A 22328-nucleotide genomic window follows, 5' to 3' on the forward strand; every position below is an offset into this window, starting at 1 on the left:
TTTACGGAAAAACTCGGTTATATGCAGGGGTTTGTTTTAAAAGTATTTTCAAAACGAGTTTTCCAGTACCAAGGAGCACACAGCGTTGATCCACACAGATCCAGGTTTTAAACTGCTACCGGACTCCCCGTCCGCCGTAGCACACGGCACAACTGTCGGACACTTTCCAAACGACTCACACCAGTTCAACCATTCCCGGAGAGAAACACTAGTTATGTGACCACACCATAACTTGCCCAATACCGTGGGCACGGCTATTCGAATAGATTTTCAACTCTGCAGAGGTGTGCAACTTTACCCACAGGTGGGGTACCACAGCACGATCACCTTAGTGTCGGTGCAGATCCCAACAAAGCCATTACCCACCTTAGCTAGACCTGACTAGCCACCACGGGATCCATCAAGGGGTCATTCGACCTATCTCCGAGGTTTAACCGGGGCATAAGTCACACAGAGCTTATCCCTTCTCCTTGATCACCCGTTGCTCTCAGCTCTCCTGATGGCTACCAGACTAACTAGTGGGATTTATGCTAAGCCGTTGCCCATACAACGGTCAAGTGGTTTGCACGACAGGAAGCTAGGTGAGATGACACATCAACTCGGTCCTTAGGGGTGACAAGATGGATATCTCCCTTCCTCGCTCAACCACACAGGTACGAGCACACCAACGGCAATTCACACAGAAATGCCATCCATCCCGTCTAACTCACTTTTCAAAACCACACTTTATCCCTTCCCACACGTACACACACTTTCTTTGCAAAACCAGGTGGTCAAGGTAAGGTTATCACAAGTAGGGGTGGCTATCCTACCATGTTTTCGGCACACAAAACCATGCAATTTTATAAAACAGGCCTCTGGGTTGTGTTTATAAAAACTAGGACAGAAACATGCATCAAAGGGCGGAATTGAACTTGCCATCGTCAAGTCCTTGCGGGAGGTCCTGGTCGAAGCACTGTCCCTCGGGTTCGGGGTCGCAGAACTGGTCCTCGGTTGCCTGGCCGCAGTCGAGAACTCCTTCGTTCACTCCGTGTCCTACGACGCAAACAAACAGGCATACAATCAAGCGCAAGAACTAACAGCTTTTACCGTTGAGCTCGAATCGGAAATAATTTAGTTACAGAGATAGGGGTAATATTTTTGGGCGGTTTCTTAATGGCATGCCGAGAACTATACTAGAAAGGGCGTGGCAAAGTTTCGGGTCGATCGGGGATCGTTTCGCACATAAAATGACGAGGTAAAAGGGGGGTTCAGAGGTTAAACAGGGATCTAGGGCTTATTCGTATTTAATCGGGAAGAGTAAGGACCTATTCGCGAATTATGTAAACATTAGGGTCACGACAGGAAATGTGGGGGCCTATTTGAAAATAGGTTTATATAGTGGGGGGGGTCTAGTTTAGGAAATGGCAAGGGAAAGGGGCTCTTTTTGCAAAGGGTCTAAAGGGTGGAGGGCCTTTTACTGGATAGAAGGGAAGAGAGGGGCCTCAGGGCAAAAGTGCCCCTTTCTTCCTCCCTTTGCCGGTAGAAACAGAGGAGGGGGGGGAAACAGGGCGCCGGCGGCGGCCCAATCCGGCCGGCCAGGGCACGGCGGCGGTCCGGGGGTGGGGGAAAAGAGGGAGGGGGGCACGGGGATTCCATCCCCGGCCTCACCTTGGCTCGGGACGCAACGAGGGGGCGTGCCCACGGGAGCAGGGGCGGCGGCGCAGGGCGGCTCGTCGGGGCGGCGCTGGAGCAAGGGGGGGCGAGGGCCTGGGCGGGCGGTGGCGGTGGTGAGGTGCTGGGGATGCCCCTCGGCCCCTTTTATAGGTGGCCGAGGCGGTGGGGCGGTGGGCTCGGCCGGCGGCGGTCGCGGGCGGCCATTAATGGCGTTTGGCTGCTCGCGGCCGTCGTGACGCGGCGTGGCGGCGGGGCGCAGGCGCCGAGGGCACGTGGGGGGGTGCTGTGCGACCACAGAGGCGAGCACGCGTGCGGGGTGCGGCAGGGGAGGTAGCGGCGAGCAGTGCAGCTGGCTACGGGCGGCGCGGCGTCGCGTGGCGCGGCAGCGGCGGGCGGCGCGGCGTCGCGGGGCCGGGCGTGCGTGTGGCGCGGCGAAGCGCGGGCCAGAGCGGGGCGCGGGCGACGGGCGGCGCAGCGCGGCGCACGGCCACGCGCTGCGCGTGCGCGTGCGTCGTGGCGCGGCCGGGGCAGGAGCCAGCGCACGGCCGGCGTTCAGGAGCAGAGGGAGGAGGGGGAAACGGGGAGAAGAGGAGGGAAGAAAGGAGAGGAAAAAGAGAAAGGGAAGAAAGAAAAGAGAAGGAAAAATGGAAAAGAAAAAGGGAAAAGAAATGGGAAAGGAAAAAGGAGAAAAGAAAATGGGGAGAAGAGAAAGAATGTCGCGTGCCGGGGAGGACGGGGAGTAAGGACGCGTGGGCGCGTGCGCGGCGGGATTCGCGCGCGCGACGCATGCACGCTGAGTGAAGAGAACAGCGAGGGGAAGGGAAAACGCGTCGGCACCGATCGCGGCGGCGACCGCGGCCGGTCGGCCACGCGCGCGCGGCATTCGTGCGCTGCGCGAAAAAAGAAAAGGGGGTCGCGTCAGCGCTAATCACGGCGGGCGGTCACGCGTGAGTGACAAACCACCGAGCGGTGCGGGACGGGACAGCGGTCCGGCTAGGGTTAGGGTTTTGACGACGGGTGACTTTTAAACGAAGCATTCTAGCGCGTGATTTTATTTGGTGAATTTTCAGGGCGTCACACGCATCGATCGAGCGTTCCTAAGTCCCCTCCAAACCCATCCTTAACTAGGATTAGGCGGGTGCCTTCCGCCACCCGGCTGGAGATTTCCTCCGACAGATCGGTTCCTGTAAATTCTCAGATCCGAGCAAATTCAATGTCGGTTATTTTGGTTCGGTCTCGGTTATGACCGAACAAAACCGAAATATCTAGGCAACGTATTCAGAAAAATAGAATATGAAAGCAAAATAGCATATGAATGAAGCACAAATCGCTCTCCAACAAAGCACAAGTGAACACAAATCGAACACAATCGAGCACAAATCAACACGAAACTCCTATTAGCTCACCCTATCATCCACTTCGTCGTTGTCGAGGCTTCAATCACTGGATCCAGCATGGAGGGCCCGAGGGAGGATGTTGCCCAACTGGAGGCGTGATGGGGCTGCACCGCCGCGCCAGCATGAAGGGCTCGAGGGAGAGCGCTGTCCGAGCTGGCCCCAAGCCTCCACCACGCGCGCCATAGCCAGCAGTCCCAGCACCATGCTGCCATAGCCCCGCGCGGCCGCGCCGCGAAGGAGCCGGCGCCGACCAGGACTTGGGGAGCACGGAGCACCTACGGGCGAGCATCGGAAGAGAGTGGGAGAGAGAGAGAGAGAGCACGCGAGGGAGGGAGAGGGGAGGGGCTGGCGGCGGCGTAGCCTGGGAGGGTGGAGAGGCGTGCGGGGGTGGTGTGGTGGCCTGGTGGGTGGGTGGTGCTAGGGTTAGCATATGTGAGAGACTGTTATGGACCGCTTTGGGCTGTTTTGGCCTGGGTTGTTTTGTATGTGTTATTGGGCCAATGGGCCTTTTTGGTGCATCTCGGGTAATTTAGTAATTCGATTAATCAAGGACCAGAACCGAAATAACCAAGATAAATTCGGTTAGCTGTAACTAGGAACCAAATTGGTGACCGAAATTTTCGGTTTCGGGTAATTCGGTTCGGTTATCGGGTAATTCGGTTTGGTTTTCGGTTAACGGGTAATTATGCCCACCCTGAAGAACGGTAGGAATGAGAGGCATCAGGAAGCACCGCACCAAATTTCCACCTTCTCAGGAGGAAACGAGTAAGCTAGTCTTTCCTTGATATTCTCATTCCCACGGCTCTTACACACTCTTTTCTTCTTACACACTCTTTTCTTCCTCTTCCTGGCTCGCCATCAGGCCTCCTAATCTAAATATTTGCATTGGAAATATCACCGAATCATTAACACGAGCAGAAGGAAGAGGAAGGAGCACCTAAGAACCATAGGAATGAGAGGCATCAGGAATGCAAGAATGCAAATGTCCTCTAATGCTAGAGGAGAAATTAGAGCACTCTCATTCCTTCATGTTCCCATTCCTACTGCTCTCAGGACCTCTCTTTCTTCCTCTTCCTTGCTCACAAACTCAAAGACTCTGAAGCGTTCATGCAGCAGGAGTGCATATATATGATGACCTTTGATGTACCTTGCCCTGTGAACAATGAAAGCACGAAATAAACAGGTGCACTATAGGACATTGGACATAGCAGTAAATGACAGTGGGGCCATGTAACTGTAGCAGTCTGTGAATGTGGGACCGTGTAGCCTATGTTGGCAATGAAGAGCACATGGAAGAAGCCTGGATGGAGATTTTCTGGCTGTGCCATATCTGAATGCAGACATGATTAGTCGATTGACCTGAGCCGTGAACTATATAAGAAAAGGGAAAATGGTAGAAATAGAAGGCTTGAAGTGGGCATTTACTTGGATTCATCAATAAAGAAAGCATGGACGTTGCTACAAACATTAACTTCTGGGTTTTATTTTCATGTTTTTCAATGGTAACCTGCTCCTCTGTAAATGAAAAGTATTGATGGTTATGTAAGGCAAAAACCAAGAATTTCTCAGATGCGCAACCAAAGTGTCAAATTCAACAAATGAAAGGATCGCATTCTGTACACTGGAACTTAAAAGACTTCAGTTTTTTTCCTCGAATATATACATTTTGCAAGGAGGTCTCCTGCTTACAGATTTTCGAAAATGGTAAAACTATAAAAAAATGAACTAATCCCTCGAGACTTGGAAGATCAAAACATGAAGGAATGAGAATGCTCTAAATTCTATCTTTAGCAGTGCATGTGTCTGCTGAAGGGTATCAGTATGACAGGGTGCATTCACTGTCAGAAATCTTCTACTTGTCAATGTTTGCGCACTTGGATGTTATGTTGTATGCATTTGATTCAAATTTAGCATGATAGTTGCTAATTATCGTCTATGCGCTGTTGATGGTGCACAAAGCCATAGTACAATGTTCATATTATGTATGTCATCATCTTTGTTTTCTTTCTACTTTCTTTGCAGTCATTGTTCATAGCAGAAGTTAGTGGCAAATACACGCTACCTACATGGTCCATGAAACAACACGTTTTTGTATCTCCTGAAGTTGGAGTATGCAGCCAGTTTTCCATATGCTACCTGCTGACATTTCTTATTAGTGTGATGTGTATCCAAAATAATCACTAGTTGATCAGTTATATCAATGTGCTAGTGGAATCTAAAACTTAAACCAGTGGGATAGCTGGCTAAGCCATCCCCTTACACTATTCATGGGCTAGACATGCCAAAGAATCAAACATTCCGATTAACAAAGCTACCATACGAAGCTATGCGTGGATTGAGGCATACCAAAGAGAGATAACATCAAGCAAAAATGGTCAACTGAAAGCGCACATTTATCATCTGCGTAGTGTACCAAAAGGAAGAGGAGTGAGCACCTAAGAACGATAGGAATGGGAGGCATCAGGAAGACTAAAAAAAAAATTAGGCCTTCCTCCATGTTCCCATTCCCACTGCTCTTAGGCCCTCTTTTATTCCTCTTCCACGCTCACCTTCAAGCTCAAATCTTCTAAATAAATCACGTTGCATTGCGAGCCAAAAGGAAGAGGAAGGAGCGCTTAAGAACGATAGGAATGGGAGGCACCGGGAAACACCAAACCAAAGCTTCCACCTCCCATTTCTGGAGGAGGAAGCAAACAGGGTAGGGTTTCCTCCATGTTCCCATTCCCACTGCTCTTGAGCCCTCTCTTTCTTCCTCTTCCCAGCTCACTCTACAGGTCCTACAACTCTCCGGATATCTCTCAAGGGACAACACTGGAATGCTCAACAAAGCCCATTGGCTTTGAGGTGTATATATAGACCAGTAATGCATTCTGCATTATGTCACTGACAGTGGGGCCCATGTTAGCTTCAGGTCCTGTCCTGTGTACTGTCAGTTCAGAACACGTGCATGAGGAGATCTTCTGTTTGGACATTTCTAAAAGGTGACCAGTATAAATCCCTGCAATTACAGTGGAGAAAGAAATGGGTGTTAAGAAATTGAGGAGAAAATTGGACAGTTCATCAATTGATACCTTATGCAGCTCAATATTAGGCAGGGTTCGAGCATTGGGTATAGTAGTGCTATTCCAAAGTAATTAGAGAATAGACGTTAACAAGGAATATAAACTTGGCCAAACTATAGATAATAAAGGAAACAACAAGAAATGGACTATCATCACTGTTAGAGCTGTTAAACAACATGTCTTGTAACGTTTCATATGTTCTTTAGATATATTATGGAAGGGTTGTTGCCATGTAGCAAGGGCAATCACACACTATGAAACGGGTGCAACCAAGTCCTCAACGATCATAGTGAAGGAGAAACAGAGAGAGGAGGAGGTTTGCGTTCCAAACCCTTCTTAGAATGACCAGGGATAAGTGGGTACTTGCTCCCATTGATGCCCAGGGATGTTCTGTCCCAAGCCGCAGAATGCAAGACTGTTGCAGAAGCATGGAGTGTTGTCAAGGGAATGTTTTCCTCAATGACATGGGCACGCTTTGTTGACACGAGCATCGCCCTCGCCACCACCAAGAAGGGTGACCTCTCTACATTGCTGAATACGTTGGCAAGATGCGTGCCCTAGGAGACGCGATGGGCCCAAGGGCCAATTGTGCCTCAAGAAGTATAGGTTTGATGAAAATTTTGTTGTAGATGAAAGAAATGCAAGCTTGGCCACTATGTCTTATGGGGTAGACACTAACTAGCACACGAATATCTGTGCTATGGATCATGTTAGTGATAAGTTGGATTGGAGAAGTTTCGGAATTTCACCTTGCAGGATACATTTATTTCTGAAACATACATGAACTTGTGACTTGTCCATTTGGTTGCTAAGGTCCACGCGTGTACCATCTCTATATCGCTCATTTGGTTGGACTTGAATTTGGCAGGCAAATTGCCAGTTATGTTCGTGCCTTAGATGGTCCAGTGTATACAATGTTCATACCATGCGTCATCATCTTAGTTCTCCCTGCTTTCTTTGCAATCTTTTTTTTTAATTAGCCGGCAAGAAATTTGACAGATATATATGGAGAACAATATACTATCAACTGAAATAAAAACAAAATAAAATAAGATGCCAGAGATCTTTATATGCATGGATCAAATATGCCAATCAAAGAAAAGAAACAATATAACAAAATTTCCAATCGAGAATAACAGATATTTAAAAAATATGAAATGAAAAGGAGAAACACACCATTCATCATCTTTGTTCAGTGTGCCTCAGTAGAAAGAGGAAGAAGCACCTAAGATTAGGAACAATAGGCTTGGGAGGTATCATGAAGACTCAAAATGTGATTTAGGCCTTCCTCTCTGTTCCCATGCCTACTGCTCTTAAGGTGTCTTTTCTTCCTCTTCCAGGATCATCCTCAATCTAAAATCATCCAAAAGGTGTGTGTTTTCTTTGCTAAAATAATTGTCAATGTACTGCAAGCAGAGGAAAAGGAAGGAGTGCTTAAGAACGAAAGGAATGGGAGGCATCGGGAAACACCAAACCAGGCTTCCACCTCTGTCAGTAGAGGAGGAAACAAACAGGCTAGGCTTTCCTCTATGTTCCCATTCCCACTGTTCTTAGGCCCTCTCTGTTGTCCTATTCCAGGCTTACTCTCAAGTAGTCCTACTACTCTAATGAGGTATATATAAGCCTAACAGTCGATGACTCTGGGGGCCAAGCAGATATGAGCCAATCAGGCTTTGTCATGCAGCATAAATCTAGGCAACATGCAGGTGCAGGAGATCTTCAGCTTACCATACCTAACAAGAGAACCAGTATTAAGGCCAGCATTTAGATTAGAACAAAAGTGAAGAAATTTGCATTTAAGAATGAGAGCAGTGAGGAGATGGCATACCTTATGCATTTTAATTGTGGGCAGGGTACGACGTCAAGGTTAACATGAACTTGTCCACATGACCACATTATAAATAAAGCAAAAGGTGGTGACAACTATCACTGTTGAAACCTGAAAGCAGGAGAGCTGCAAAATGTAATAGTTCAGGCTAAGAGCAAAAGCAACAAGACAGTGGCCATTATCAAAGTTGAAAAATAAGAAATGGTCAGGCTAGTAACAAGAAGCCCAGGTTGCCTATTTCAAATATGAAAGGTTCAAAGTCTACAAGAAAACTTAGATACCAATTTGATGTTTCTCCATTTATTAGTGCATTTCACAAGGATCTCAAATGTGCTGTTTCATCATTAGGCTGTTTAATTTTCTTAATTGTCAATTAATCATATCAGGTCGGTTAGCTAAGGCTGCTAGTTTGTTGCTTTCATTAGTTAGTACCTTGTATTAGGTCTGGCTATGCATACGCCAGGCTAATCTCTCATTGAAGTTAAGCAAGGATCAATAAGGAAAATTCTTTGCTGTGATGTGGTCTTAGGACCCTGTCCAACCATTCTCTAAAAAAGGAACTCGACCAACCTAGGAGAACTAGGTGACTTTTTAATTAAGAAGAAATATGCACCCAAATTCGCCTTGACAAGGACTGAACTCGGATAGTCTGGGCGTACATCCATGGCTTCAACCAACTAAGCTAGGCTCGGTTCCTCAGTCATCTCTCTATTGCAGTCCTAACCCACTCCATATCAGAAAGAAAAGGAATATTATTCCACAAATAGTATAACAATCTCTTCTACCTGCCATGTTTGTTTCTTGTAAACTTACCCAGACCACTTGGTCCATTTGGTTGATATGCCCCAAGCTTGTCTGATCTGAGTGTAGCTCATTTGGTTCAAATTTTGCAGGGCAGTTGCTAATTTTGTTCGTGCTACAGACTAGAGTCAGAGTACAATGTTCATGTCATGTGTTTCATCATCTTCGTTTCTCTCTACTTTATTTGCGTCCTTGGTTAAAGATAAGTTGGCGGAAAATGCATAACATCATATTTTCTGCCAAATTATATTTCCGTGTCCCCTTCCTATTAAATTCAAGGGTGTGCTAGCCAGTTTCTTATTCCTTTGTTAGCTGATAAATGTTGGTGTGAGATGTGTTCATGTTCAGAACAGTCAATATTAAGCAGTTGTATAATTGTGCTAGTGGATTCTGAAACTTGAAGACTATTGGCTATCTAGCTAAGCCATAACCTTTAGCTTATCTGTGACTAAACATGCCAAAGAATATGAAATTGAAAACATTCCAGTAAGCAAAGCCATCACCATTAATTATGCATCTACTGAGGCATGCCAAAACAAACATAAAAGAAAAAAGTGCCAAATGAGGAATCAAAACGCACCACTCATCCTCTCTGTTGTGTGATCCAAAAGGAAGAGGAAGGAGCACCTAAGAACGATAGGCATGGGAGGCATCAGGAAGACCCAAAATGGATTTACACCTCATAGGCCTTCCTCCATGTTCCCATGCCCACTGCTCTTAGACCCTCTTTTCTTCCTCTTCCATGCTCACCCTCAAGTTCAAATCATCCCAATAGGTGTATAATATGGTTACTTAGTAAAAAAATTACACAGCAAGCCAGAAGCAAAAGGATGGAGTGCTTAAGAACGATAGGAATGGGAGGCATCGGGAAACACCGAACCGAGCTTCCACCTCTGTTGCTGGAGGAGGAAACAGACAGGCTAGGCTTTCCTCCATGTTCCCATTCCCACTGCTCTTAGACCCTCTCTTCCTCTTCCCAGCTCACTCTCAAATCCTACAGCTACAAATTTCCATAAGCTTCGCAGCAAAGAGATTGCTGGACAAAAACTTTGGCTGAGGTATATATAGACCTGTGTTGTACACTGGGAAAACATTATGTAGAGAAAACAGAGTACAGACCTGCCAATAGGGAAGGGGGCACGTGCAGGAGATCCTCTGCATAGTGTATACCCATATGTCTATCTTAATGGGCCAACCACAAGCAGTATTAAGCCCTACACATGGAACGGGAAAAAATGGGTGAAGAAACTTGCAATTAAAACTAAGAGCACTGGGAGAAAGAGAGGAGATAATATACCATATGCCAGTTAAGCTGTATCCTTGGTAGAGTTTAGGTTTGGGGATAGTATGCCACTTCAGAACATTTATAATCTAGAAGCTAAAAAAAAAGCAATAAAGACTTCTGAAAATTATAGAAGAAAGCAAACAGGATGGTGCCAACTGCCACTGTTGAAACTTGAAATCAACCCAACAACAGGTAATTTCAGACACGAAATGCTCTGGAACAAGTAATAAAGTATGATTAACCAATGGATAAAGATATTACACATTAGCAAAACGCAAATGTAAATGGTCTGTTACTAGTCTGTCCACAACATGACAGCAGATATTGAGAAATATACAGGAAAAACCGAAAAAGGAACACATGAGACAAAAAAGAACTCAGGGACAATCCCTTCATAGCAAATAATATGAAGATTTACAAGTCATATTTCATCCTAAACTACTGTCCACATCGATTTATGAGGAATCAATTCAGCTATGGAACAGCCAACCACATTTCAGGAACAAGGTCTCGAAGAGAGCCTGGTACTCGTTCCAGATGCTGAGTACTTGCCAATTGCTACCTTGTAGCCGGGCAGCAGCTTCACCAAAGTTTAGGGCCTGTTTGGTATCCTGCCTAAGGCGCCACAACTTGCCTAACTTTAGTCGTCCAAATTGAAGAACTAACCTTAGGCAGAAAAGTTAGGCAAACTGTAGCACGTTAGGCAGGATACCAAACAGGCCCTAGTGCCCCAAGTTTCCTGGGTCTGGAGCTGATGCATTTCTCATCAAGATCCAGAAAAGTTACATGTGTGAGAATATGAACAAACATCAAATCAGCAGGTGACAATGACAATTCATCACCAGCCCGATATTTTGTTTTATTGAGCTGTGTTTCAACATGATTGAGCAGTTTGCTCAGTTTTGCTTGTTTACTTCATGATGTTAGGGTCCTTGCCTTCCATATCATATGCTTCACGGAGCTTGCCATAGTACATGCAAGTCAAATCAGGGGCTTCTGCAATATGAGCAATCAAATACCATAAGAACTTGTAGGCAAACGTGTGGTACTGAACAAACCATCATCTTAATCTATGCATAGACTAAGCATGTCATTATCTTAATTTATGCACAAGACTCAATGATGCCAAAGAATATGAATATTACAATTAACCAAACCATCATCATAAGCTAAGAAGGTAGAGAGTCATGCCAAATAATCATCGAGGAAAAATGGCCAGATCAGCAATGGAAACACACCCCTCATCTTGTGTATTGTTGATGTTGTGTGAGCTGAAGGAAGAGGAAGGAGAACCAATGGAAACACACCCCACATCAGTGATAACACATGCTGTTTAAAAGCAATTAGATGCTATAAATTAAAATTCATAAGAACTTAGCACATTATAACCAAAGCAAACAACAAGACACTGACAACTGTAACTGTTCAAACATAAAAGGAGAGCTGTATAATTCAGGTTAAGAGCAAACAATAATAAAACAGTGATAACTGTCATTGCTGGAACCAGGAAGCAGGAGAACTGTAATCACTGGTTATGTAAATGCAAAACCAATAATTGTTCAGGCTAGCAACAAAAAGTTCAAATTATGTACAAGAAAACATAGCTATCAATTTGACTTTCTTCCACTTATTAGAACATCTCACACGGAACTCCCCAGTTTCCTTTTCCTCAAAACGAAAGGAAGAAAAAATTATTTCACAATTGATAAAACTATCAGATACTTTTTTTCCAATTACTATCAGATACTATAAACTACAATCCATTGGTAACTTGGAAGGCCAAAACATGTCAGCATTTCTGGGTCATTTGATTCAAATTTGGCAGGGTAGTTGCTAATTATTGATTGTGCTGTGTTCACTGATTCAAATAGCGTCAAAGTACAATGTTTATGTCATGTGTATCATCATTGTCTTTTTTTCACTCTGCTTTGCGATCCTTATTCATAGAAGAAAAGTTAGTTGCAAATACATGTGGCATGTTCCGTGAAATAACATACTTATATATCTTCCTGACAAGATTTCATGCGCTAGCCAGTTTTCATAACTACTACTTCACAAATCTTGGTGGAGTATGTAATTATGTCCAGAACACTTCACAATTATGTGCTTATATTATCCTGCAAATGAAATTAGAACATTTCTCAATGAAAATGGAATTAGAACATAATCTGGTGTGCTGGCCATAGCCAAACAGTCAAGCCATCATCTTAACTTATCAGTGGACTAACATGCCAATGAATCTGAAACTGAAATAATTATAATTAACAAAGTCATCATCTTAAATTATGCATGAATTGAATCTTACTAGAGAAACAAAGAAAATGAAAATTGTCATGTGAATAACAATATTAGACCGCTTTTAAAAGAAATAACACCATTTATCTTTTTTTTGTATCGTGTAAGATGAAAGGAAGAGGAAGGAGCACCCAAGAACAACAGGCATGGGAGGCATCAGGAAGACTCAAAATGATCTCTGCATCCTAGGCCTTCCTCTATGTTCCCATGCCCATTGCTCCTAGGCCCTCTTTTCTTCCTCTTCCACACTCACCTCGAGTTCAAATCATCCAAATAGGTGCATAGTTTGGTTTAGTCTACTAAACCAATTAAACAGCAAGCCAAAGGGAAAAGGAAGGAGCGCCAAAGAACAATAGGAATGGGAGGCATTGGGAAATACCGAACCAAGATTAGCTTCCACCTCTGTTGCTGGAGGAGGAAACAAACAGGTTGGGCTTTCCTCTATGTTCCCATTCCCACTGCTCTTAGGCCCTCTCTTTCTTCCTCTTCCCGACTTGCTCTCAAGTCCTACAGCATGCATATGCTCCCAAGCAAGAACCTTGAATCGTTGAACAGAGCCAGCCTCCGAGGTATATATAGGCCTGTAGTGCACTCTGGATAAATGTAGAGAAAACAAAGTACAGACCTGTCCCATGGTGCGTCATTGTAGCTTGTTGCCAGGCCCTTTCCTGCATTGTAAATGTAGAGCATGTGCGGGAGATCTCATGGTTACTCATATGGCCATATCTAAAAAGCCAACCAGTATTAAGGCCTGACTTTGAATGGTGAAGAAAATGGATCATGGAATTTGCAGTGAAGTATAAATGGTGTTAGGACTGAAGGAGAAAGAAGGGTATAACGTACCTTGTGCAGTACAGTACCAGGGATAGCATTCTCCTTTAAAGAATTAGAAGCTTGAAGTTAAAAAGGCATAACAATTTCGCCAAGTTATACATGAAGGAAACAAAAGGACAGTAAAAAATGAAGCAGAAGAGTGATAATGGTAGTGGTGTACCAAAATCAAGTTAACAACAATTTATATCAGACATAGACTGGAACTGGACTATAACAATGACAAAACCGAAATGTATACTTAGGCCTATTCTGTATACAAATCCTATTATCTGCAGTTCTGCGTACAACATGAAGCGGAAATATACAAGCGAACAAATGCATTTGCTTTCACAAGTGAAAACAAAACTCAGGACCATAAGAAAAACACATGGAAGATATGCAGAATACATTTTTTTAGCCTAACTCACTGTACATGGCGGTTACAAGGTATGGACTCAGCTATGCAGCTGCTGGGCTATCTAGTACCTCCTGAACAAGGTCCGAACGCAAAGGAAGAACGATGTCTTGAAGAGAGTCCGGTACTTCTTCCACCCATTGAAGTACTTGCCAATGGCAACCTTGTAGCTTGGCCGGTGCTTCACCAAATTGTAGTACTCAAGTATCTTGGGTCTGCAGTTGATGTATTCCTCATCAAGGTCCAGAAGAGTTATGCGCGCAAGAATAGGGATGAACATAGAATCAGCAGGTGAGAAGTCATCGCCAGCGAGGTATTTGGTCTTGCTGAGCTGATCTTCAACATCATCAAGGAGTTTGCTCAGTTCTTCCTCACTTTGCCTCATGATTTCAGGGTCCTTTACTTTGTCATCGGTCTCGTAAGCCGCACGGAGCTTGACATGGTACATGCTAGCTAGATCAGGGGCCTCAGCCATGCGAGCAATCAACACCCGCCTTATGAACTTGGAGACAAACGCACGGTACTTGACCGGGGTGTGCGTGAGGGTGAACATCTTAGGATTCCAAGCATCAACTTTCTGCATCCATTGGTGAACCACAGTATTCACAGGGGGGATTTCGCCACTCAAATGCACCGCAAGTCTGTCTATGTACCTATGGAAACATAAAGCGAATAAAGCATTGCTGCTTCAAGAGCAGTAGAAAAATGTACAAGTTTCAGGTATGCGCCCAATGTGAATGAAGAACGTACTGAATGATATCGATGGCACGATAGATGACATGAGCGCCGTTCTGGAAGACAGGGAGCTTGGCGGACGGGTTCATGCGGAAGAAGTCCACATTCATGTTTTTGCCCGTGAGCGGGTTGACATGGTAGGAGGTGTAGTCGATGCCCTTCTCTTCCAGCGCCATCCGCACTTTCTGACTGTCCAGAGAATAGGGGTGGTGGTACAGCTGCATCGCTGCAGCGGATGATGCGATTGAGTATTAATACCACCTCACGACAATCAGTCTCAGGAATACCATGAACCACAGCGCAATTCATCTAAACTAACTAGTGTTTTAGGATTTGTGGACCTATAAATTATCGTCACAAAGTGGCAGATAGACAAATTGAATACAAATAAAAAGGCTAGTTAATTGGTAGTTTGTTTTGTGTATTCTCCAGCGGCTCGTGTTATTCAGCGAGCCACGCCATGAGCACGCACTGTTTCTCTCAATCTCGACAACAGAGTTCATCAACACAAACCATAACAGAAACCATGGTTTTGATTGCCAACCGCGCGGCACTTGTATGGACCACGCACGAATCATAAGAGCCACGAAACCCCTACAGGCCACAGGCACCCTCGACGAAAAGGGGGGAAACCGCTCATTTGTCGAAGAACAGAAGGGAACCCCCACAACAACCGCCAAATCCGACCCCGAACCCAACCAGCCGAATACGGGAACGAAGGAGCGATACCTCCAGGCGCGGAGGCGGAGGCGGAGGCGCAGGCGACGGCGACAGGAGGCTGGAGAGGCTTCGCGAAGGCCGGCGACGGGAGGCTGCAGAGCGGGCACCGGGCGGGCGGGGTTTTGGTGCGCTGGTGGCCGCTGGTGCGGTTTCGGGGGGACTCCGCCGCCGTTTCGGGCGGCTGGGCTGGGCGGCGTACGCTTGGATTCGCTCGCCCTTCCTCACTGGCACGCTCTCGGTGTGATCTGGACGCAAAAGGCTGTTTCTTTTCGTGCGTCCGCGCAACGCCTCCTTCCTCCCAGGAACTCACTCTGCCCGCTCGTTCCCGTCGTCGCTGACTCGCCTCTACCTGGTCGCCTGGTCGGTGGCCACCGGCCCCGGCCGGCTGATTATCCTATCCCATGCGCACTTCGCACAGCAGAGTGCGGCGGGGCCTGCGGGTCGGTCGGGTCGCGTCAGCGTCGACGACCCGACGTGACGGTTACGCCAGCCAGGCACGCTGAGTTGCCGTCGCATCCCCGGGTCCGTCTCCGTGTGTGTGTGTGTGTGTGTGGTGTTGGGGGCCGTCCCGGCCCGTGCCGCCCTCACCGACGGACGCCGCGGTGGCAACGCAGCTGGCACGGGCCACCGGCTTCCGTCTCATCATTCCAGTCGCCGGCTGCTCCGGCCGGCCAGGAGGAAGGAATGATTGGTTCTGCGCTTTCGCCAGGCTGGCCCGTGGCCGGGTTCGAGTTCAAGGTCTGTCTCCCGCGGGAAGCGGGGGATGGCGCCGCTGCTGCAACCTGCAAGGGAAAGGAAACAGCATGGCATGCGTAGAGTGTTGCGAATGATTTTGTTTTCCCCATTTTGATTTGCAAAATTTCGCTCTGTTCGGTGTCTGGTGACGGCGTGAAGCTGACGCATGGCGTTTTGTATTGGCACGGGAGGCCGGGCCAGGACACCGAAAGATGGCGTAGACATTTTTTCCCCTCCTTTTTTCCCCATAGAAAGTCGTATTTTCGGTTGGTCCTACGGTTCGGTTCCCTTTCTTTTCCTCATCTTTTTTAAATGGGCCCTGTTTCTTTTGATCCCTACTAATTTTGACTTTTTTAAAAAAAGGTTAAAAAATTAAATTCGAAAAAGGGTGCCATTTTGGAAGTTTTTCAAAAAATGGGTGCCACCCGTCCGATCAACGGGCGGGAGGTCCCAAAACTTTTCCCAGGCCCCTCCCGAGAGGCTCTTCGCGAATAAGAAACTTTTCTTATTTGCGAAGAGGCCCCTGACGCGGCCGCGGCGGCATCCCATCCCTCCAACGGGCGGGAGGTCCCCCGAGGGGCATCCAGCCCGACCAACGGGCGGGAGGTTTCCCAGAGAGGCATCCCGCCCGCCCAACGGGCGGGACGTTCCACCACCACTATATAAGCCCCCACCTACCCCCAAATTTTTATATTATTCAGCAAAAATTAGGAAAAAAAGAAAGGGAGAAGAGGAAGAGAGGAGAGGAAGCGGCGAAGCCCTGTTCACACGTCGGTTTGGAGGTATATTCTCGTTCTAGTCGTGTAACTACTTGAAAATAACCATAATCTAGGAAATATTTTTTAGGTAGTTATATTTTGAATAGTTTTTAGTATTTTCAATAGTTTTTAGGAATATTTCTTAGGGTAGTTATATTTTGAATAGTTTTTAGAAATATTTCTTAGGGTAGTTATATTTTGAATAGATTTTAGTATTTTGAATAGTTTTTAGAACTATTTCTTAGGGTAGTTATATTTTGAATAGTTTTTAGTATTTTTAATAGTTTTAGAAATATTTCTTAGGGTAGTTATATTTTGAATAGTTTTTAGTATTTTCAATAGTTTTAGAAATATTTCTTAGGGTAGTTATATTTTGAATAGTTTTTAGTATTTTCAATTGTTTTTAGGAATATTTCTTAGGATAGTTATATTTTGAATAGTTTTTAGTATTTTCAATAGTTTTTAGAAATATTTCTTAGGGTAGTTATATTTTTCATGCAAATATGGCACAGACACCAGAGCTCCTTGACGCGAACACCGACGAACAGCACAGGTCGTACCTGGCAGCGGTGGAGGGGCAGCAGCTTCACGAGTTGCGCCCTCGTGTAGCAAATGAGTTGTTGCACCTGGACGACCGCTGGCTTGACAGTTGATATTTTGTATATTTTTATGAAATGAATATATTGCTTGTACGACAATTGTAACCATAATGCAAAATATACAAGTTACGTGACGCTGGTTTGCTGCCACTCGCACGTATGCTTCAGGCCGGTGACGGCCAAGACGGTGGCGCCAAGAAGCGGATGCAGCTGGACCGCTCTCTACTTGCGGCGTTGGCGGACAGGTGGCGTCCAGAGACGCACACGTTCCACATGCCGTGCGGGGAGATGGCCCCTACATTGCAGGACGTGTCGTACCTGCTCGAGCTTCCCATTGCGGGTGAAGCTGTTGGCCCGGTTGCCGTGCCACCTACCTGGAGGGCGGAGCTTCAGGAGCGGTTTGCTCCAGTTAACCCGCTATATTTTTTGGACGTACCTGACGCGCCCGACCCCGCCTAGGGTTGGGTAATACAATATAGGGTACGTACAATTATTTTTAATTAATTTAATTTAATCATATATAACTACCTCTAAGCATTGAACAAATATATTTTAGGCTCAGGATCTCCACCCTCTGGCTGGGCAGTACGAGGTGTCGCGTTGCCTGGAGGCATATCTGTTGTGGTTGTTCGGCTGAGCTCTTTTCTGCAACTCTAGTGGCAACTATGTGGATAAGGTTCTCATCCAGTACGCGCGCGCGATTGCGGATGCGGAGCCGGGCCAGGTATCTAGGTGGAGCTGGGGATCGGCAGTGCTTGCTGCCATGTACCGAGGCCTTTGTGTAGGATCAAGGACACCGGCTAAAGGGGGGGTGAATAGACGGTTTTAACTAAAAAACAAAGCACTTAGGGGAAATTTAATTAGTACAACCAGAGAATTAAATTTCTAGCCTAAGTTGAGCTAAGTTGGGTTTGCAACCTAGGGTGATCAATCAAAGCTAGAATCTAGAAAATGTAAACTTGCACAAGAGTAGATGCGGTAAAGAATTGCAAGATAAGAAACAATACTCAAGATGCAAGAATTTATCCCGTGGTGTCGATGACTTGCCGGTCACCCCTAATCCACGTTGAGGTGGATTCAATGAACTCGATTGCTCCTCTACCAAGTCTTCACTTAGTCTTTGAGCCAATCGATCAAAGAACCTCTCCAAACCTCGGTTCCACTAAGATGCTCTTCACCGCTCCGGCGAGGCGAGCTCAGCCTCTCACAAACTTGGCCACGGCACCTTCACAAACTCCTTTTAAGTGCTCGGTGGCACACACGATCTCCAAGCCGTCTAGGAGGCGGCAACCTCCAAGAGTAACAAGCCAACGATGCTTGCTTGGAATCCAACTAGTGCCTCAATGATCAACCTCTTTGATGCAATGCACTAAACACTCTCCAACTCACAAGAATGTGATCACTAAGCAATGGTGAGTGAGAGAGGAGTGAATGAGAGCTCAAGGATGTTCTAGTATCTTTCTCAAGTGCTAAGAGAGCTCTTATGCAGCCAAGGGGTGAGTATATATAGCCTACCAACACAAACTAGCTGTTTGGAGGAGTTGGTGGATTTTTTGTGACTCTGGCTGACAGTCCGCTTGCTCCCCCAATGGTCAACGGTTGCAAAAACGGCGTGGTCTGAACTAGCCGTTACAGCCTAACCGGATAGTCCGCCATACAGGGCCGGACAGTCCGGTTGGACGAAACCTTCTGTCTCAGATGCTGGAGACAAATCGGACTGTCCGCCGTCAGCAACCGGACTGTCCGGGGGTGCCGGACTGTCTGGTCTAATGAGCCGGACTGTCCGGTTCAGGCGTGAAGTGCAGGAATTCTCGTTATGTGTGCATCTTTTCTCTCATGTGCCATGTTTCTCATGGTATGCAATGCAAAGACTTGATCATAGGGCACTTAGAAAATTTCCGAGCAAACTAACATCGACCCCTCTTAATAGTACGGCTATTTAGCCTAAAAATCCAGTTGAGTTCTTCTCTACTCTTCTTTGGACCGGCAAAAATAAAATCCCTATGTTATATCTTTGCATTGAGCTGTCCATTTTGAGTCTCTTCTTAGATCGTTGCGCCATTTGCTTCTTTTCAACTATTCATTTATGGATCATCCTACACTCATAAATCTCATTGAAAGCAGTTAGTCCACTTATAGTTTTCATTAATTACCAAAATATAATTTAGGGACCTTGATGCTTTCACTTTGCCAGACCTGTTTCAAGATGGAGAGGACCGCCGTCATCACAGGCTGTCCACTTCTGCTGCAGCTATGGTCGTACGAGCGATTCGCCATAGCACGTCCCCTAATCAGCGAGGAGCCTTATCCGCCCGAGATGTATGGGCTGTGGCATGAGGATAGCCCCACGATGGGTTCGCTTTGGACCGATCGACGGGTAAGCTCTTTAATTTACTGTTGTATATTTCTGTATATGCAAAGTACCGACGCAGTTGTGTAATTTTGCAGATGAGCTGGACACATCGGCAAGTCCGAAAAGCATACCCGCAGTTCGTGTCTGAATTTGATCGGATGCGGCCACAGGATGTCATCTGGACCCCGTACACCGCTGCGGCTGTCCAGACACGTGCGCCGCACGGGTTGTCCTCCCTCTGCACGCTTGATAAGGCGTACTGGCTCACAAAGGCAAACCTAGTGTTCGATATTGTCGTGGAGCCGTACTGCGTCGAGCAAGTGATGAGGCAGTTCGAGCGACGACAGCACTTCCCTCTCCTACCCCGAGCGTTCCAGGCCGTGCCGTGCAGCGTACACGAGTAAGTTTGTGATAACTCATTTTCTATTAATTATATAACCGTTATCATAAAATAATGTTGTCTTCCAAATATTTGCAACAGATATTCGCGCAGGGGATATCATGCCAACGAAGTCAACTGGGTTATCAAGCTGCAGGAGTACGTAGGAGGGTGGCTAGACGCACCTGACGATACGTGGGACGAGCCGCAGTCATACACAGAGGCGTCTTACGGCGCATACCTCCACTGGTACCTCACTCGCACGCGTCCGTACGTCACTCTTTCACGTATTGATGATGCGAAGCATCAGCACCCGCTGACCATTTCAGACACGTATCCCTTGTATTGTGATCAGGCGCAGCGTGGCGCGGTATGTCTTTCGCAACTTCAATTATTAAATCTTTTTTAAAAAAATCGATAATAATATTACTCTGCTTCCCATTACTCATGCAGATCGATCTGATCAACTGCGCAGAGGTCGAAGCTGCATCTCAGATCACGTTGTTTGAACGTGGAGTACGTGTACCGGACGCACAGTACAAAGAGAGCTTTTGTCGGATTCATGACAACTTGACGCGGGCGTTACGTGCACTGACGTGTTGCAGCAGAGACGACGTAGTGGCCTCCAGTTCATCTTATGCGTCCGCCCACGTGTACACAGCTGGCCCGTCTACCTCTACAACACCGCACGCAGCGTCCAGCGGTACTGCCGCCAGTTCGAGCTGTAAGTCCTTTATAATTACCATTTTGATCAACTTTGATTTACACGACTAATTTCGTTTGTTTTTATAGTCATGCACTCGATGGTAATGGGGCCTCCTCCTGCAAGAATAGAGCCTCAGACGTTTGGCGCATATGCTCCAGGAACGTCTCTCCCGTCGGTGGTCGATACCCAGCATGCTTGGTCGATGGGAGCTTCTGCACACGGTGGTCTGTTCGGTGTGCCGGACTGGGACGGCTGGGACGGCGGCTCCGTCAATTTGTCGGAGTTGGTGGGCGGCGGCGCCTGGCCTGACATCATTGGTCCCTCCCAGACGTATGACGCTCCAGCTCCACAGTCCCAGGATGACCCGTTCACGCCGGCGCTTCCTCCACCTCGTCCTCACCGTGTTCCAGATGCACTCACGTACTCGGAGGGGCATATACGCCGACGGTCTAGGACTAGGGGGGAGGACCAAGAGAGCGCGAGAGCTGGGATAGGCGGAGTAGATATTCCTAATTCGGTGGACTCTATATATTTAAACTGTTTTTTTGTATGATACTATTTTATTTTTAATGAGTTGATACATCGTACTATCGTAATATTTGGATTCTACATTGCAAAACGTTATCGTTTAACCATCTTCATACGAGTTTTAGATACAGTAATCTTCTTCGTAAAATTAAATTAAAATTTTATATGTATACAAAAGAGTATGGCGAATAAATCTTGTATTTGAAAAAAGTATGAATTTTAAATAGTTTGTAAAATATAAATTCGAATAAAAAATAAGTGGGCACATCCCGCCCGTTGGGCCGGCGGGATACCTTAGGAGCCTCTTCGCGAATAAGAAAAACCACGCCTCCCGCCCGTTGATTTGGCGGGAGGCACCCATTTTCCGAAAATTTCCAAAACGGCACCCTTTTACAAATTTAATTTTTTAACCATTTTTTTAAAAAAATCACTAATTTTTATGTTCTTTGTTGGGCTTGCAGGTTACAAAGCCCACGGGCAGCCCAACCAACAAATTAAACCGCTAGTTTGGACCATCGCGCGAGAGCATTGGAAGCTCCAAGACCACTATTAATCAGCCGGCCGGTTGGGTCGGGTATGAACGTGCCAGGGGGTCCATGCGCCGCCGCCGGGGCACGAGGTCCACGCCCCCGCGCTCCGGCCCGGCGCGCGTCGGGGTCCCGATCGCGAAGCGGACGGCGGCATGGGCGGGCCGCAGGCGCAAGCACCCAACCACCCCCGTGCCACCGAGCAAGCCAAGTGTCCACCGCCCGGGCGGCCGCGGCCGCGCCTGACGGCCCTGAGAATGACCTGGACGCCGTGCTCCGCTGCCGTGGGCTCCGAGCCGAGACGATGTCTGGACTGGACCGTCCCATGATCGGTCAGCGTCACCTCGCGGCTTCGCCTTTGCAGAAGCAGCTAGCGGCCGGCCGTCGGTTGCGTTCTGATGTCTGCCCGTCCGGGTCCGAGCCCTGCTGCCGTGGGTCCGGCCGGACGCCCCGACAAGTAGGGGTAGGACACGCGGTTTCGAGAGGACTCGAATGACGACAGGCCAACCGTCAAAACACGGATCACGCACGCACCGTAGTAGAGCTCTGTTGAAGTGCTGACTGCTGAGAGTGCCCGGATCCGAGCTTTGCAGTTTTGCTCAGCAGCAACAGTACAAGAGTGTGACCACCCACGCACAGTACAGCTCGTGCACACTGCACAGACAGCACTGCCCCGGACGGACACCTCTACTACCTGCCTGAATTAACCCGCGCGCAAGGCGCCAAGGGCCTCAAG

General features: G+C 47.0%; 1 protein-coding gene and 1 long non-coding RNA gene across 2 annotated transcripts; both read right to left on the reverse strand.

The window, feature by feature from the left end:
- Positions 1-8047: 8047 nt before the first annotated feature.
- On the reverse strand, positions 8048-13189 carry LOC112900317. Its single transcript, XR_003230176.1, has 4 exons — positions 13168-13189; positions 12950-12992; positions 9636-12146; positions 8048-8069 (listed from the first exon to the last, which is right to left on the reverse strand). It is a non-coding gene; the product is annotated as an uncharacterized LOC112900317 (long non-coding RNA).
- A 134-nt stretch (positions 13190-13323) lies between these two features.
- On the reverse strand, positions 13324-15447 carry LOC112900316 (glutathione S-transferase TCHQD). The gene is made up of 3 exons (XM_025969132.1): positions 15017-15447; positions 14303-14513; positions 13324-14205 (listed from the first exon to the last, which is right to left on the reverse strand). Exons 2-3 carry the CDS (start codon positions 14509-14511, stop codon positions 13617-13619), a joined length of 798 nt encoding a protein of 265 aa, XP_025824917.1. The 5' UTR covers positions 14512-14513; positions 15017-15447; the 3' UTR covers positions 13324-13616.
- Between the last annotated feature and the right edge of the window lie 6881 nt (positions 15448-22328).

The sequence above is a fragment of the Panicum hallii genome, chromosome 7 (assembly GCF_002211085.1).
Source record: "Panicum hallii strain FIL2 chromosome 7, PHallii_v3.1, whole genome shotgun sequence".
Taxonomy (NCBI): domain Eukaryota; kingdom Viridiplantae; phylum Streptophyta; class Magnoliopsida; order Poales; family Poaceae; genus Panicum; species Panicum hallii.

What these genes read in the sequence shown, in the direction of transcription:
- LOC112900316 (XM_025969132.1), bottom strand. Translation starts at nt 14,511, where the DNA reads ATGCAGCTGTACCACCACCCCTATTCTCTGGACAGTCAGAAAGTGCGG. An exon ending in CGTGCCATCGATATCATTCA is followed by an intron (nt 14,206 to 14,302) that starts GTACGTTCTTCA and finishes ATGTTTCCATAG; the next exon opens with GTACATAGACAGACTTGCGG.